General features: G+C 29.6%; 10 protein-coding genes across 10 annotated transcripts; 6 read left to right on the top strand and 4 right to left on the bottom strand. All coding sequences in view use genetic code 12, as the record gives it.

Moving 5' to 3' along the window:
* RJT21DRAFT_118740 (ATP synthase complex assembly protein) lies at nt 1–1277 on the top strand. The gene has a single exon (XM_064881143.1). The coding sequence runs from the start codon at nt 80–82 to the stop codon at nt 1175–1177; it is 1098 nt and encodes a 365-aa protein (XP_064739414.1). The 5' UTR covers nt 1–79; the 3' UTR covers nt 1178–1277.
* Nucleotides 1278–1403: 126 nt separating this feature from the next.
* PSY2 (Psy2p) lies at nt 1404–4640 on the top strand (the record flags this gene model as incomplete). Its single annotated transcript, XM_064879767.1, has 2 exons — nt 1404–4305; nt 4468–4640. The coding sequence occupies exons 1-2, from the start codon at nt 1815–1817 to the stop codon at nt 4638–4640; spliced, it is 2664 nt and encodes an 887-aa protein (XP_064739415.1). The 5' UTR covers nt 1404–1814.
* A 203-nt stretch (nt 4641–4843) lies between these two features.
* RJT21DRAFT_118742 (uncharacterized protein) lies at nt 4844–5946 on the top strand. Its single transcript, XM_064881144.1, has one exon. It carries the CDS (start codon nt 4907–4909, stop codon nt 5771–5773), a length of 867 nt encoding a protein of 288 aa, XP_064739416.1. The 5' UTR covers nt 4844–4906; the 3' UTR covers nt 5774–5946.
* A 7-nt stretch (nt 5947–5953) lies between these two features.
* Nucleotides 5954–7229, top strand: AGE3 (Age3p). Its single transcript, XM_064883740.1, has one exon. The coding sequence runs from the start codon at nt 6044–6046 to the stop codon at nt 7151–7153; it is 1110 nt and encodes a 369-aa protein (XP_064739417.1). The 5' UTR covers nt 5954–6043; the 3' UTR covers nt 7154–7229.
* CWH8 (Cwh8p) lies at nt 7230–8149 on the bottom strand. Its single transcript, XM_064883741.1, has one exon. It carries the CDS (start codon nt 7986–7988, stop codon nt 7305–7307), a length of 684 nt encoding a protein of 227 aa, XP_064739418.1. The 5' UTR covers nt 7989–8149; the 3' UTR covers nt 7230–7304.
* A 6-nt stretch (nt 8150–8155) lies between these two features.
* On the bottom strand, nt 8156–11175 carry RJT21DRAFT_118746 (karyopherin beta). The gene has a single exon (XM_064881145.1). It carries the CDS (start codon nt 11134–11136, stop codon nt 8530–8532), a length of 2607 nt encoding a protein of 868 aa, XP_064739419.1. The 5' UTR covers nt 11137–11175; the 3' UTR covers nt 8156–8529.
* A 795-nt stretch (nt 11176–11970) lies between these two features.
* On the bottom strand, nt 11971–13740 carry SEP7 (septin; the record flags this gene model as incomplete). Its single annotated transcript, XM_064880095.1, has 1 exon — nt 11971–13740. The coding sequence occupies one exon, from the start codon at nt 13738–13740 to the stop codon at nt 11971–11973; it is 1770 nt and encodes a 589-aa protein (XP_064739420.1).
* A 572-nt stretch (nt 13741–14312) lies between these two features.
* On the top strand, nt 14313–15131 carry RJT21DRAFT_118748 (NADHX epimerase). Its single transcript, XM_064881146.1, has one exon. It carries the CDS (start codon nt 14353–14355, stop codon nt 15097–15099), a length of 747 nt encoding a protein of 248 aa, XP_064739421.1. The 5' UTR covers nt 14313–14352; the 3' UTR covers nt 15100–15131.
* On the bottom strand, nt 15132–16778 carry RJT21DRAFT_118749 (uncharacterized protein). Its single transcript, XM_064881147.1, has one exon. It carries the CDS (start codon nt 16728–16730, stop codon nt 15210–15212), a length of 1521 nt encoding a protein of 506 aa, XP_064739422.1. The 5' UTR covers nt 16731–16778; the 3' UTR covers nt 15132–15209.
* A 21-nt stretch (nt 16779–16799) lies between these two features.
* Nucleotides 16800–18013, top strand: RJT21DRAFT_125213 (uncharacterized protein; the record flags this gene model as incomplete). Its single annotated transcript, XM_064882818.1, has 2 exons — nt 16800–17961; nt 17987–18013. The coding sequence occupies exons 1-2, from the start codon at nt 17044–17046 to the stop codon at nt 18011–18013; spliced, it is 945 nt and encodes a 314-aa protein (XP_064739423.1). The 5' UTR covers nt 16800–17043.
* Between the last annotated feature and the right edge of the window lie 13 nt (nt 18014–18026).

Raw genomic sequence — 18026 nt, forward strand, 5'->3', positions numbered from 1 at the left:
AGAGCATTGAAAAATTTAGTCAGAAGTATGATAAACCCGAACTCGAATATAGTAATATAGATTTATTGAACCATTAATAATGCTTAGAGTGGCTACCAGAAGTTCGATTAGAACTGTGATTAAGTCTGGTATAAGAGGACCAAGTTTAATTAGTAAATTTTCTAGTAGTTGTATAAATAAATTAGCAAGAGAAGGAACACTTAATTCATTTATACCAGATATTAAACCATTAGGACAAGATAAAACTATTGAAAGTAATGTTAAATCCGAAACTAATAGATTATCTAAGACTTTAAATAAGTTTTGGGAAAAAGTTGATGTTAAATTTAATGAAAATTTACGTCATTATGAAGTTCAATTAGATGGTAAAACTTTGAAGACTCCATTAGGATTCCCATTATCATTACCAGAAACTAAAAAGCAATTAGCAAATTTAGTTGCTCATGAATGGGCACATTTACCAGATTTAAAAGTTAAAACTCATTCATTACCTTTAACATCTATTACTGCAAGAGCAGTTGATTTACGTAATATTAATGAACAAAAGGATAAAAATGCTGATATGATTGCAAAAGTTGGTAATTTAGAAGATATAAAAATTAATTTAATAAGATATCTTGATACTGATACTTGTCTTATATTTACAACTCATGATGAATATAAGGGGAATTTAAGAAAAAGACAAGATGAATTATATATTCCATTAATTAAAGAATATGAAGATTTTTTTACAAAATATGCTAAATCAGTTGGTAATTTATTACCTAATGAAACTGATAAAATTGAATTACAATATTTAGATTGTGAAACTGATGGTTTAAGAGGTAATAAACAATCTATAACTACTCAAAATGTCGTATTACATTGGCTTAATCAATTACCAATTTATGATTTAATAGCTCTTGAAAAGGCAATTTTAACTTCAAAATCTTTCTTATGTGGTGTTACATTATTAAGATCAAATGTTAGTGATGAATATAATTTAAAGACTTTATATCAACTTAATCGTAGTAATGTTGATGATTATTATCATAAAACCATACAAGAGATTGTTGAAATGGGTAATCTTGAAACCATTTTTCAAACAGAAGAATGGGGTGAAGTAGAAGATACTCATGATGTGGATAAAGTAGATTGGTTAAGAAATTTAGCTAGTGCTGCTCTTCTCTGTCATTAGGTTAAACACTACACTCAGCTTATTACTACATACTTGTATATATATATAGAAAGAGACATAAATGTTTACTGTACTAAAAGAATGAGTTACTATCACTAAGTGTACTAGGAACTGTACCACTAAGTGTACTAGTAACTGTAACTGTTAAGTGTACTAGTAACTGTACAACCACTGTACAACTACTGTAAAGCTCAATGACGCGTAGGGTAGGAGTACCGAAAAATCGGTCTGGCCGAGTAGCCTAAGAAAAATCCCACTAGGGACGGAAAGGACCGCACACAACCATAACCAAAAGTACTACATCGATAGTTCGAGTTCGTAAAGGTCTTATAGGACCAGTGTATCATATAGTGGTTGTTAGTGGATAGGAACGAGTTTTTCATTGCAGTGCATCCATAGCCGCAATTATTCATTTCTTGTTTAAGGAGTTTGTTAGTCTTGTATTATTATTATCAGTTACTATTATTATCAATATCATCATTATATCATTTATCATTTATTCAATTTCATAATTCTTCTATTTCTTCTATTTATTACTATTACTTTAGTTCATCCCTATATGGTTTTCAATTAGTATTACAAATCAATTTACTATTATTATTACTATTACTATTACTATTACTATTAGCGTATCATAATGGAGTCAAGTCAATCTCAGATACTAGATATTAATCAAGATAAAGTTCAACTAGCAGGGGTAACTCCGAGGCGAGTTAAAGTATATTTATTACAAGGAGAAGATTGGTCAGATAATGGAACTGGTTATTGTGTTGGAGAAATTGATGAATCAACTAAAATTCCATATTTCTTAGTTCGTAATGAACAAGATTCTCAAGATATAATTCTTCAATCATTTTTAGAAGGTTCAATTCAATATCAAAGACAACAAGAAACTTTAATAGTATGGACAGATGTATCAGGTAAAGATTTAGCCTTATCATTTCAAGAAGTTGAAGGATGTGCTGATCTTTGTGAATTTATTATAAAAGTTCAACAAGAACAATATAGTCCTGATATTTCATTATATTATGTAATACCGAGTCTTACTGAAGGTGAAGATATAACTGAATTAATTACTGGACCCGTAACATTTCCTCCTGATCCTAATTCTAATAATATTGATTCAATATTAGATTTATTAACTCAATGTGCAAATTATCAATTTAAACGATTTAGAATGCTGAAATTTATTATTGATACTGATTTTTTTATTAAATTAGTTGGAGTATTTGAACAAGCTGAAAATTCTAAAAGTCTTAATTGTTTATTTTCATTATTTGAAATTATAAAGGCATTAATATTATATAATGAAAGTTCATTAATTGAAAATTTTTTATCAACAGAAGAAAGAATTTTTGCTTTATCAGGAATTCTTGAATATGATCCAGAATATCCAAGTTTTAAAGCATGTCATCGAGATTTTTTAAAGAATAAATCTTTTAAAACCGTTATACCAGTTGAAAAATTAAAGATATTTAAAAAGGATTTCCATTTAAATTATTTAAAAGATGTTGTATTAGCAAGATTATTAGATGATCAAACATTTAATTTAATATCTTCATTAATTTATATGAATCAAGTTGAAATTATTAATTATTTAAAAGATGCAAGTATTTTACAAAAATTATTTAAAATTTATGATGAAAATGATGAAATTCTGAAACGAGATGGAGTAAAAATGTTACATCAATATGTATTAATTGCCAAAGGTTTACAAACATTTCAAAGACTGGAATTTTTTTCAATACTTGTAAAAAGTGGATTATTTAAAATGATTAATTTTGCATTAAAGGATTCTGATAGTAAAATAAGAGTTCTTGGAACTGAATTAATTGTAATAATAATAGAACAAGATGTATCATTAGTAAATTCCGTTGATAATGAAGAAAATATTGATAATTCTGATCCTCCAGTAACTAATCATATTATAGAAGAAGAAGAATCTCATTTAATAGAAAATTCAACAGAAGGTAAAAGATTAAAATTAAAATTATCTGATGATATGACATTAATTTCAATACTAAGTAAATTACTTGTTGAAGATAAAAATTCTGGTTTAAAAGTTCAAGCATTTGAAGCATTAAAAATATTATTAGATTCTAATATTGCTACTGGTAGTGAAAGTGAAAATTCTGATCCTTCAAGATCTCCATTTAATCCTTTAATAACTAATAAAATTTCTTCAATTGAAATTCCTATTAGTAATAATAATATTAATAATATTGAATTTACTTCAGAAGAATTTGAAGATATAAATGTTAAAAATTATTTCCGAGCTTTTTATTCTCAAGTAGCACCAAAATTATTTCAAAATTTAATAAAATTAGCTGAATTACCTGAAGATTCAATAAATTCTGATTCAGAAGTCATTTTAAAAGTTAGAAATGATCAATTATTATATCAACATTTATGTGAATTAATTTCATTTTGTACAAAAGAGCATGAAAGTCATATATCAAGACCATTTTTTCTTGAAAATAATATCTTATTAGGTCTTGGAAGATTAATTACTATTAATTGTAAAACCATTCTTAAATTAAATGCTATAAGATGTTTAAAAAGTTTAATTATACTTAATGATAATTTTTATACTCGATATATTATCAATAATAATCTTTTACATTATTTCTTTGATTATTTTGATAGTATAGCTAATGAAAATAATTTAGCAAATTCTACATGTTTAGATTTTATTGAATTAATTCTTAAAAATTGTGATGCATCAGTTACAACAAAGAGACAAAATTATAAATTATTAGCCAGTTATATTTATAAAGATTTTAAAGAATTTTGTGGTACTAAAATTAATCATGTAAGTACTGGAAGAGAATTAATTGATTTAGTTGAGAATGAATTTTATGATGATTGTAATTCATCAAGTTTAATGAATGGAACAGAAACTTCTACAAAGAATGATGATATAAGTTTTGGATCTGATGAAGAATTATTAGATCATCATGATGCTTCTACTCCAATTAATGAAGAAGAAGAACAAGAAGAAGAAGATAATATTAATATTAATATTAATAATAATAATATTAATAATAATAATAATAATAATAATAATATTAATATTAATATTAATATTAATAATAATAATTCTTCAATACTTGAGTCTGATGATGATGGTAAAAATCATATACCAGTTGATATATTTGAAAATACCTTTATTAATGGAGAGAAACGTCATAGAGAAGATGAAGATGAAGATGAAGAAGAAGAAGAAGATAATGAGAAATCTGATGATGATACTAATGGAGTAACTGTTCTAAGTAATGGACATCATTCAGGTAATGAAGATAGTTCACCCATTAGTAGTACTAAATCTAATTCTAAATCTAATTCTAAATCTCATTCTAATTCTAATTCTAATTCTAATGCTATAAAGAAAAAGATTTCATCTGCTAGTAAAAAAATCGCTCTAAGTATTAGAAGTAAAAATAACGCATCTAACGGTATATAGATATCTACAGGAATATTTAGTTAGCAAAGACATGAACAATATTATAATGACTGCAAATGCAAAAAAAAAAAATACTCTTTTAAGTTATTTCCGTTATATAATAATCATATGACACAGTAGCCTCGGCAATATGACTGAGACTGAAAAGAAAAGAAAAAATGTCTGTCTTTTGTGGGGTTGAGTATAAATATAGATCTTTATGACGAAAAGTTTAACAACGGGTATTGTAATAAAATAAACGTAGTATATAGTATATAGGGGGTATTATGGGATTAGATCAATCGTATTTAAAGGATTCTGTTTGGAAACCAAACTTATTTAAGGGGAAAGTTGTATTTGTTACTGGAGGAGCAGGAACAATATGTCGCGTACAAACAGAAGCTATGGTTTTATTAGGAGCCAATGCAGCAATTATTGGTAGAAATAAAGAGAAAACTGATCAAGCAGCTATAGAGATAGGTCAATTAAGAAAAGATGCTAAAGTAATATCATGTTCAAATATTGATGTTCGAAAAGTTGAATCATTAGTTGAAGCCGTTGATAAGACTATTAAACAATTAGGTCGAATTGATTATGTAATTGCGGGAGCAGCAGGTAATTTTTTAGCTGATTTTAATCATTTATCAACTAATGCATTTAAATCAGTAGTTGATATTGATTTATTAGGATCTTTTAATACTGCCAAGGCAACATTTAATGAATTAAGAAAGAATAAAGGTGCTATTATATTTATTAGTGCAACTTTACATTATTATGGAGTACCATTTCAAATTCATGTAGGAGCTGCTAAAGCTGGAGTAGATGCTTTATCAAATGCTTTAGCAGTTGAATTAGGTCCATTAGGTATTCGAAGTAATGTAATTGCTCCCGGATTAATTGATGAAACTGAAGGTATGAAACGTTTAGTAACTCAAGATCGTGATCAAGTAATAAAAAGATTACCATTACAAAGAATTGCTACTACAAGAGATGTAGCTGATGCTACAGTATATTTATTTTCAGATGCAGGTTCTTATATAAGTGGAACAGTTCAAGTTGTCGATGGAGCTTCTTGGCATATGGGAGCATTAAAGACTGATCAATATCCTGTATTGATTAAAGCCAAGAATGAAGAACAAGTAACTAAATTATAAGTTCACTTTAAGTTAAGTTAGTATATGAAAAATTTTAATGATCAATGACAGTTGCAAATTTTATTAGTAGTGAGCATATAGCCCTTAGTTTTTCTTTTCCTCTCACTACGGTCGTGTGAAATGGACGCGTTGTTCAAAATACGAAAAAATCATCGATCTTATCGGTCCAGAATAAGTAAGTCTAAGGTAATAGACAAGTGACTATAAAGTGACTATAAAGTGACCGAGAGGTAACTGAAATTGAATTGACTTATTATAAGAATTTTTAAAATGTCACTTGATCCTGAGACTCGTAGAAAACTTTTGTTATTACAAAAATCTGGAGAAAATAAGAAATGTGCTGATTGTTCAGCTCCAAATCCTCAATGGGCATCACCAAAGTTTGGAATATTTATATGTTTAGAATGTGCTGGAATTCATAGAGGTTTAGGAGTTCATATTTCATTTGTTAGATCTATTACTATGGATCAATTTAAGCCTGAAGAAACTTTAAGAATGGAAAAAGGTGGAAATGAAAAAATTAAAAATTATTTTATTGATAATGGACTTGATATTAATTTACCTGCTAAGGCTAAATATGATAATTATGTAGCTGAAGATTATAAAGAATTATTAACTTGTGAAATTGAAGGTAGACAATTTGTTGCCTCAGATCATAGTGGTAAATCATTACCAACTGTTTCAAGTATAAGTACTTCAAATAATACTCCTATTAATAATTCAAGTTCTAATCTAAGTCAAGATCCAATTTCTTCTCGTAGAAATACTCCTTCATTACCTAATGATCAAAGGGTTAAGAATGAAGCATATTTTGCTGAATTAGGATCAAAAAATGAAACAAGACCTGATCATTTACCTCCATCTCAAGGTGGTAAATATGGAGGATTTGGTAATACACCTGCCCCAAAAGTTAATGGTAATTCATCATTAAGTTCATTTACTTTAAATAATTTACAAAGTGATCCTTTAGGTACTTTTTCAAAAGGTTGGGGATTATTTTCATCATCTGTTGCAAAATCAGTTACTGAAGTTCATGAAAGTGTTATTAAACCAGGAATTTCTCAATTACAAGAAAGTGAATTTGGTACTGAAGCTAAAAGAGCCATGGCACAATTTGGACAAAAAATGCAAGAAACTGGTAAATATGGTCAAGAAACATTTACAACATTTACAGGAGAAATTCAACAAAAGGGTCTTAATAAAACTTTAGATCAAAATTTTGGTAAATTATTTAATGGATTAAGTGTTAATGAAAAGAAAGAAGAAGTCCCATCAGCATTTGGATTTGTCAAACCAAAAGAAAAGACAAGTTTACAAAGTTTTTCAAGTGGACCGGCTAAGCAACATGAAGAAGAAGAAGATAAATGGGATGATTTTTAGAACTTGAACTTGAACTTGAACTTGTATTCTATTGAATTGAATTCTATGCATAATAAATAATTATTTAAATATTTACTTCTACTATTTACTTTATTTTACTTTACTTTACTTCACTTTTTACTTTGTTAATATATACATGATTGAAATTTTTCTAATCCCTTTTAGTTTTAACTAATTTTGATAATTTAATATAGGAATTATATTCATCTTCAAAAGTTTGATAACAATGATAATATGTATCTTTAATATAAAAGAATTTTATTATAGGCCAATTTAATACCCAATCAACTAAACCAATATCTCTGGCAATTGATGTTGCAGTAAAATATAATAATCCTAATGTAGAACCTAATGTTACTCCAACAATAACTTGAGGTATAGTATGATATAATAAATAAACTCTTGAAAATGGTACTAATATACAAGTAATTAATAATATTAAACTTGCAAACCGTTTTTGAATTGAAGTTAATGGTTTAATCTTAAACAATATAATACAAATAAAATAAGTTGTAAAGAATCCCATAAATTGAGAATGAGCTGAGGGCATTCCATAAGTTAAACTATAAGAACCTGAAGCAAAATCTTTATGAAAATCAGGACGAGGTTGTTTCATAATTCTTTTAACTATTTTATTTAATATTTCTCCAATAAGATGTCCACCAACTACAATGACTGGTTCAATTTCTCTAGTTATTAAGAACCATGCAGTATAGAATACCATAATGTAGATAGGTAATAATGTCATATGTACAGCAATTAAAGCTATGACATCATTAGGTTCATATAACACATAAGTATGATCGTACGGTATAGGATCGTAGGTGGACGACATGGTTAGTGAGTACTAAGTGGTGGTGGTGGTAGTAGTAGTAGTAGTGCTATAGTTATAGTGCTTCAGTAATTTTGTTGATACTTACCAGATAATTTGTGGGCGCGCAATTTCATGGTCGGGTCAATATCAATAATGCTAGTGAGGGTTGAGAGCCCATTACAAAAACAGTTATAGGATGGAATGTATATTTATGAGTATATAAATAAGAGGGAAAAGAAGAAATTAAAGAGTACGTAAAAAAGGCGTGAGAGTTATATATGAGCAATATCTAGAGATGAATTATATACAGATGTGGTATATATGAGGGAGGGAGGGAGGGAGGAAGAGATGACGAAAGAGTATTAGAGTATTAAGAATTAGAGGCCAGAGATGTTTGTTAAACTAACATAAAAGTGAATCCAGTATTTAAATATCAACCGAGGGAACAATGGAAATCAAACGAATAAATAAACAGGAAAGAAGAGATGAGAGATGAAGATGGAGCATGGAGATGGAGATGGAGATGCAGATGCAGATGAGAATATGCTAGAGATTTTTAACTTTAGCCAAGACTAAGTTGTCTCTTTTGTTGATCTCTAGCCCACCTAGCAGCATCTTTAGTTTTTTGTTCGAATATTGGATTGGATCTTGTCTTTTTAATAAAATCTGTTACCCATTGTTGAGCATAAACTTCTTTAAATTCACCATTAGGGAATACAGCAGCAATATCACCAAGTAATCCAGTAGCAGATCGACAAGCTGAATCAAGAGTTGCAAGAGTATAATCAAGACTAACTCTTTGAATAAATGCAAATATAGTTGCAACATGAGGATAAATTAATTGAGGTTCATTACTTAAACCTTGAACAATTCCCATATAACATACTAATACTGATTCTTTAACTGAAACAACATATTCTAATGCATCAACAGATTGATTTTCTGGTTCAATTTGTGATGCAACATCACAAATTCTAATAACAAAATCAGCATAAACACTAAAATTTGATCCAATTGATGATGCAATATCTCCAAAACATGATAAAATTGATGGACGTAATTCAGGGCGAATATCAGAATTATTTAAATTTGCTCCTAAAATTGTCATTAAACCTTCTAAATATGGAACAAGTTGATTACCTAAAGCTTGAGCTAAATCGGCTACTAAACCAATAGCTGTATTACAAACATTTGATTCAGTATTTTGTAATGCTTTATTTAAATAAGGTAAAAATACTTCCATATATTGAACAAATTCAACTTTAATTGCTTCTGCTACAGCAGAAATTGCAATAAATATATCTTCTTCAATTAATGAATTTGGTTCTTGAGCATTTAAAACTTTAAAAAATATTGATAATAAACTTTCAGAAACTCCAATAACATCTTCACTTAATCTTCTAATAATTTTTGTTAATAAATCTAATATATTACTTTGTAATTCTTCAAGATTACCTCGATCTTCAGCAGTACTAATTTGACTTTGTAAATTAATAGTATTATCTAATCTTAATAATGAATCATTAGCAATATTTTGAACAATAGCAATAGTATCATTAGCACTATAAGTTACTAAAGCTGAAAGTGCTTCAAATGCAGAAGTTCTTGAACTAAATTCATTATCTTCTTTATTGGTTAAACCAATTAAAATTGGAACAATATTTGGATAATATGGTGATAAAATACTAGTTGAACTTCCAATTTCACATAATTGTTCCCATAAATTCATAATTGTCCAACAACAATTAGTTGAAACTTTAGGATGATCTTGTAAACCAACAATTATTGCTTGTAATAAAAGTGGTAATTGAGTATCAAGATCAATTGCTTCAATAAGTAAATCACTTATTCTACCTAAACACCAAGTTACAGTTTCTTTAACTTGTAAAGATTCATCATTAATTAATTGTAAAATTGGTTGTAAAGCTTGATTTGCAATTGAACGTAATTGTTCATGATCTGGTCCTTCAAGAATTGAGCCAAAAGCCATAACTGATGCTTCTCTTTCTCTCCAATTTTCCAGCTTAATATTAGTTGTAACAAATAGTAAAGTTGGTTCAACCACATAATTTTGAACATTATTAGCATATAATGATAAACATGAACCCGCAGCCATAGCTACTGACCAATCATCATCTTCTGGATCTTCATGTTGTCTTGTTAATAAAGTTAATAAAGTTGGTAAAACTTCATTAATAGCTACAAATGCAAAATTATAATTCATATAATCAGGTGAATTAGTTACTTCAATAGAATTAATTTCTGCATCTTGTCTAAGTAATGCTGATTCAATTTCTTCTTCACAAATTGTTGACCAAAATTCAATTGCCATACAACTAACATTTTCATCAGTACTTTTCATACCTGAAACTGTTAAACCATATAATGCCTTTTCCATATAAAGTGACATATATTTATAATAAGTTGCCATTATTCTTGAAAGACATCCAAAGGCACTTGCTTGTAATTCAGGATCATCAGCTTGAGTTGCTTCACAAACTACTTGCATAATATAATTTCTTTCACCTTCATTTTCAAAATTATTTCTAATAAATTCTAATGAATTTACTAAAGCATTTAAAGCAGTTAATCTAACAACTTTTGGTTCAGAACTTTGAACTCCTTGAACAATAGCAATAAGAATTCCACTTGCTTGAGCAATTATTGCAGGATTAGTTGGATCAGCACTTTCACAAATATAACCTATAGCTAAATGACTTGCCTTTTTAATATTTGTTTTATTTTCAGGTTTAGTATTATTTATAATGGTTGGAATTAATTCAGGCCATTCATTTCTTGGAAGTTCAATATCAGCAATAGCAGCAACAACTTGAGCAGCTGATCCAGCAACTTTTTCATCTTCAGTTTCTAAAGCTTGTAAAGCTTTTGTTTTAATTTTAGTTTTAGAATCAATATTTAAATTAATCCAACGAGCATATTGAGCCATTCTTGTTTTAGTATCTTTTGAAGTTAATTGATTCTTTAAAAAAATCCCAGCTAACATTCTTACTTGAGTTTTAGCATCTTGATTAATTAATGTATCAACTAATAATCCAATAAATTCTTCAAAATAATTATTGGCAGCTTCATTTAATTGTAATTCTGCTTGAGTTCTTTTATTTGGATCACCATTGAACAAGGCATGTTCCAAGACTTCGAGAATATCCATGTTTTTTTTGATTTAATAATGATAATGATAATGATAATGATATTGATAAAGCAAACTAATTAACTGATACTGATTGAGTACGTAATGAATTGAAATCAATTAACTTTATAAAAGTCAGATAAATTGAGTTGTGTTTGGATTGTTACTGTTAGTAATTCAACGTATACTCTGAAAGCAATTACTGTGATAAATCAATTCGGTACAATCGATAGAGATCAGATATGAAGAAAATCAATAAAAAATGAGTTCTGAACTATACACAAATATCCTCCACTAATTAATGGACTTTAGTGATAGCAAATAGTCCCCTAATGAGTTATAACTCTGGAATAGTTTATAGTTGAGTTCCTGATGTTTCTGGATATTATTACTCTGCCTGTGATGCCAACGATTGAGGACGCAACGACTTTTCTCGAGGCACTGTAGGGAAAAAACTTTTGGGTGTGTATACAGTGGGGGGAAGAGAGAGCGCGAGAGAGCGGGAGAGAGACGGTAGAGTGATACGTGTAGTTAAAGTTAGTGTAGTTAAAGTTAGTGTAGTTAAAGTTAGTGTAATTAAAGTTAGTGTAGTGTGGAACTGTAGTAGTGTAGTGTAGTACTGTAGTAGTGTAGTGTAGTACTGTAGTAGTGTAAGTCTAGTCCAGTGTAGTTTAGTGTAGCCTAATCTAGTCTAGCCTAGAGTTACTTACTTACTGATCTTTTTTCTGTTACTGTACTGTACTGTACTGCTACTGTTACTGTACTGCTGCTCTCACTCTACTGCTTACACTACGTATTAAACTACAAAGTTGTATACTTAATCTACACAGCTGTAACATAATTGTTCTATATATACTAATTATCTCCAACAATAGAATGAAGATCTGTCAACGTCTCATCCTTAGCTATACTACGAATATTCTCATTCACATCTGGTATCTTGCGCTCATGACTTTCTTCAATCTCTTCTCTATCACCATTAATTGACAGAGCATTATGAGATTCCATTTTCTTCATTAAGGCTCTTTCTTTAGCCTTTAATTCTTGTGCCTTCTTTTCTAATAATGCAGCTCTATGAGCTAATTCTTTAGCACTAGCCATTTCCATTTCTTCAAGCTTTTGTTGTCTTTCTAAAATTCTTTCATGTCTAATAACATAAGGTACAGTTTCAGAAATTTGACGTAATTGATTACGTTGAGGAGCAATTGAAAGTCTCTTAAATTGTCCATTAGTTGGAGTAAGATTTCTTGGAGGTGGATAACTATCTTTACCTTGATCAAAAGAAATTGTTGATGTTGAAGATGTAAATGATCCATTATCCTTTAATTTTGGTGAATCATCATCTTCTTCTAATAACATAGTTGATTTCTTTCTACTAGTAGAACTATTAGAAGCAAGTGATGCATCATCATTATTATTATTAATATTATTATGACTTACAATTGATGTATTGGTTATATCAGTTAATTGAGCCAAATTTGATAATGAAGGAATAGTATTATCACCAAATTCAGGATGATGTTCAACCGTATCATGAAATTCACTATCATCATAATCATCTTCATTTTTAACAAGATTAGAACCTCCAGTTACTTTAGTTAATCTTTCAGTTCTATAAGTTTCATATAAGAAATCATGAGTTAAATCTTTAAAATCTTGTAAATGAGATCCTAATAATACTGATTTTAAAATTGAAAAATCACTATAATTTGTATCATTAATATCAATTAATCCCCAAGGTAATTTTCTACCTCTTATTAATTTAATTTCTCCATTAATTGGATCTTTAACTTCATATTCATCTTCTGAAGTAATTATAGCAAATGGTTGTAATGCTGCTAAATATTTACATTCTTGAATTAATTCATAATCTTCTTCTTCATCAAATTCATTTAATACACTATCAAATTGGAAAATAGGTACATTAAATTTTTCTATATCAATTTTTATTTGATTTTTAAAATGTCTTAATTCTTTTTCAGTAAATGAATCAGCTCTACCTATAACTGGAATAATATTAACAAATTTTGATAATTTTTTCATACATTGAATATCAATTTCTCTTAATCCATGACCAGTTGGAGTAATAAAATATAATAATGCATGAACTCTAGTATCTATGAATCTTGGATTTCTTTTTATTCTAGTTTCTTCAGCTAATACTAAATCAAATTGTTGTTTTAAATAATTTTCAATTTCTGTAAAACATAATTCATTATTTAAATTATCTCCAAATCCAGGCGTATCAATTATACTTAGTAATAATTTTAAATTATCATCATCAATTAATTCTACTTTAGTTTCAGTTAAAGCAATTCCTGGTTCTTCATTGGCAGTTCTTGGATTAAATTCTTGACGAGTTAATATAGAAGTATTTGGTAAAGCTACTGATTTAGCTGATGTAAATGTTAAAGTTTTTGTATCTCCATTTGTAAAATCTTTTTCAAAACGATGACTTAAAACTTTTTTATTTAATAAACTATTAATAAAAGTAGTTTTACCAGTACCTGATTCACCTACTACCATAAAGGTAAATTTTACTCCCTTTTTAGCATCTTTCCTATAATTAATCATAGGAGAATTACTGATCATAGATGGTGATTCGTATGTATACAGTTGATCCATGATTGATAAATTTTATAATTTTATAGTATTATTATTATTCTTATTATTATTCTTAATGTTATTAATATATATTGTTAATATGATATAATGGTGTAGTGCTGTCAATCACTGATCAATCGGTATACTTGTTCTCAGTAGACTGCGAGACTGAATAAATAATATATATATATAAAAGTATATATATACAATTGTCACTTTCTGAGGGTAATTAGTGGTGGCTTTATTCACTATATACTGAACTGACGCTCCAGTAATATTTCAAAAACAGTTTGGTGATCTGTGAGCTAATAGTATGAATTATGCTGTCGATAGTTGTTTCACCATTGTTTCGAAATAGTGTTGGTGGATTTTTCTTTGGAGAATATAGACGAGACTGAGGACGACACGTTAGAGGCCGGAATTGGTAAAATGGAGCAATGTCGGGGAAAGAAAACGAAGGAAGGGTAAGGTAAGGTGAGAACCTGCGTGCGACATCGATATGCACTCACGACATCAGGCTATCTGTTCGTTCTTTGTTCTCTTGGTTAACTCCGATAATTTTAAGTTAGTCGAAAATATAACCTTAAGTAATTGGATTACTTTAATTAGTACTTATATACAATTAACAAAGTAATGAGTTCTACAGCATTTAAAACCCTCTCGGCCAAGGCGGCTGCTCAATTGGATAAGGAATTAATGTCGTCAGGGGCATTTTCTATAGATCAATTAATGGAATTGGCTGGTCTTGCAGTAGCTCAAGCAGTATATAAACAATACCCCCCTTCAAAATTATTATCAACGGAGAAAATTTTAATTCTAGTAGGTCCAGGAAATAATGGTGGTGATGGACTTGTGGCTGCTCGTCATTTAAAGTTATGGGGAGCTTATGATCCTGTATTATATTATCCTAAAAAATCTACTAAAAATCAATTATATACAAATCTATTAACTCAATTAGTAGATTTAGAGGTTCCAGAAATATCTACAATAGAAGAAGTAAAACAATTGGTAATAGATAAAAATGTTAATTTAATTCTTGATGCATTATTTGGATTTTCTTTTAAACCTCCTATAAGAGAACCTTTTGATGATTTAATATCTTTCTTATCTGAAAATCATTCTAAGATTAGTCCAATTATATCAATTGACATTCCTTCTGGTTGGGATGTTGATAATGGCCCTGTGGATGTTGATATTAATCCAACTATGCTTGTAAGTCTAACAGCCCCTAAACCTTGTGCTGATAAATTTATAATTGGTCACCCAGAAAGAATTCATTATCTTGGTGGTCGATTTATCAATCAAAAGATTGCTAAAAAATATGACATTGAAGATTTGATTAAAAAGTATAAGGATGATCAGTTAATAGTTAAGTTATAGTTTCTACAGTTTATATATTTTTAATGTTAATGATAATGATTTTATGTTTTCCCCTATATATCTCTATTTACGCCATAATCTACTTTATAATACATGTATAACCAATACTCTCATCCATAATATGATTCTCTTACCCCGAATCTATTTTGCCTTTCACCTGGAGCTTGTGGTAAATTCTTTCCCTTACTTAAATCCCGTTTCTTCTCTTTCACTAAGAAATCTTGAATATGATTCTTAATGACTTCATGCTTATTAATATTGTTAATATTATTATACTCCAGTATATTCCTTGGTTGACCTTTCTTACTTGCGGTTGATATGTTTGCCTTAGTGGCTATCTGGTCACTAACTACTCGTCTAGGATAGAAATCTCCACCATATTTTGGTAAGGCAACTGGAGTAGAAGGTAATCGATGGTGTTTCTTTTGACCTGCAAGGGATGGGAAACGTGATAATTTATATTGTTTAGGACCATCTAAACTATAACTGAATGGTCTTTGCCTCATGTAAGCCTTGATTTCAGCTTTAGGATCACTCTTCATTGTTGAAATACTAGATTGATTTGAATGATGTGGTGTAATGGTTGGCATTTGACTCTTTCTTGCTTTTGATATTTGTAAAGGTGGTGACAGTAACTTTGTTGATGGGTTAGTTCCTGTTGGTTGAGATTGTGATTCAAACTTGGGTATTGATGGCAATTGTTTTTGAGGTTTTGCAACCATTGCTTCTGATATTGGGGTTGGGGGAGTCAATGGCATACATGGCTGGACAGAATGAGGTGGTGGGGTTGGTGGAGTCTCTAATTCTGATTTCTTACTTTCGAGAGTCCAATCGGAAAATAGACTATCCACAAAGCTTTCTATTTCATATTTACTATGAATTTCAGAGTCCTGTATTGGTGTAACCATCATATTATCGTAATCAAGTGGACTAGATAAAATGGAAGATTTGTCTGAACTTGCTGGAGTTGTATAGCCATGAACAACATCCAAAATACTTTTTGCAATTATACTTTCAGAGTTGGATCCACTGGAAGCAGCCGATGAATGCGATGAATAAATACTACTAGCTGGATATGAGAATACACTTGACTCATCGTCATCTTCATCTATGACAACATGTTTTGGTTTAGATGGAGTTTTAAATTCAATAGACTGAGTATCTTCCCCTGAACTATTATATATCAGAGATGAAGATGTAGTGGCATTGGTATATAGTTGTGGTGGTTCATATAGTGAAATGGATCTCTTCTTTTCTGTACTTATCATAATACTGGGAGTCTTTGGTGGTAATAATGGTAATGATGGTAATTCTTTCTTAGTACTTTCTACTGAAGATCTTGGTAAGTCTGGTTGTTGATTAGGTTGAGCTTGATACAGTTGTTGAATAATAGGCATACTTGTTACTCTCTTTCTGTGTAAGGACGAAGTTCTCTTTTGGATGAACCTTTTGAATTTACCTGTTGTCTTGTTAAACACAGGAATTTCTTCTGGAATGTCATGTATATTATGATTTCCTGGTCTATAGTTTTCTACTATGTAAGCTAAATCGGATGCAAAAGTTGCTGCTGGGATATCAGGTGGTAAGTCTGAGGCAGTTAATGTCTGCTTAGACAAATTTTGGTGTCTCATATTTCTACAATGTAAATATCGTCTACTTTATGGATAATTATAATTAAAACCATCGTCAAAAAAAGCTTCCTTCTATCATTATATAAATAACCTGACACCATTGTCCAACGGTTGCATAGAATAAAATTAATGAATTCTTAGGTGGCTCTTCGCACCCAAAATCATTTTTTTGTGGAGAGCAAGTGGCCCGATTAGGAAAAAAATGGCTGGTTTGGTGATAGTGCGGGCTGGTAATAATCCTAACCCAGTAATTAGTACTAGTGCAGCGGAACTATATCCGAATAGTTAGTTAGGTTCTAGTTCTATACCGGAAATGACAGATAGTGAGAGTGTAATCTACGATGTTAAGGAGAAATTATGGAATGGGTTGATTAAAATATGTATTAAGCTAAAGGATGATAATGATGATAAAGAGTTCTTATTAACTATCCATCGAAATTCATACTTTTCATTATATTTTGAAACTATAATAGCGTATTTTCGATTATTTCAACCGGCAATATATGAAAAACCCGTATGGTTGGAATATGAAGGTGTACCTATAAAATGGAACCTACCAGTAGGGTTGTTGTATGACTTCTTATACTTCCCCTGTATAGTGGCGAGTAAGTCTCAGTCTCAATCTCAGTCTCAGTCTCAGTCTCAGTCTCAGTCTCAGTCTCAGTCTCAGTCTCAGTCTCAGTCTCAATCACAATCACAATCACAATCTCAATCACAATCTCAGCCACTTCCTAATAATACATGGACCTTATACTTGAAATATGATGAGAATTATCCTACAACTGATTTACTCCCGTTTGTATATAAGAAACAAGACAGATCAATAGATTATAAACGATTTTCAAGGGAAGTTATTGTAAATCAGTTAAAACAATCATGTTATGTATTGAATGGTAGTGCTAAGCCTATAATGGACTTATCAGAGATAGATTTGAATCAGCTTTGGAATGGGATTGAAACCCATAATCTTATGATGGTTAATCTGATCAATGGTAAAATAATTCCGAAGTATGAATATAGTAAGATTCCTGTACGAATACTAATTTCAGGATCTTCAACTATAGTTCAATCTCCAGTATTTCCTAATAAAGATACTACTAAAGTGACATTAAAGAATATCCTTGTCGAACAATTGCCTTATCTTTTTGATAATCCCGATAGTTCCAATTTTGCTACCCCATATATTCAGGGAATAGCTGCAAAACTGCTTTATGATGTCTCAATTCAAGAAGTATGGGACATCTTTAAGCATTTAGATAATTTCTTGTATATTACAATTATAATTTAAGTATAATA

This window comes from Scheffersomyces amazonensis, assembly GCF_036850825.1.
Source record: "Scheffersomyces amazonensis strain UFMG-HMD-26.3 chromosome Unknown RJT21scaffold_2, whole genome shotgun sequence".
Classification (NCBI taxonomy): domain Eukaryota; kingdom Fungi; phylum Ascomycota; class Pichiomycetes; order Serinales; family Debaryomycetaceae; genus Scheffersomyces; species Scheffersomyces amazonensis.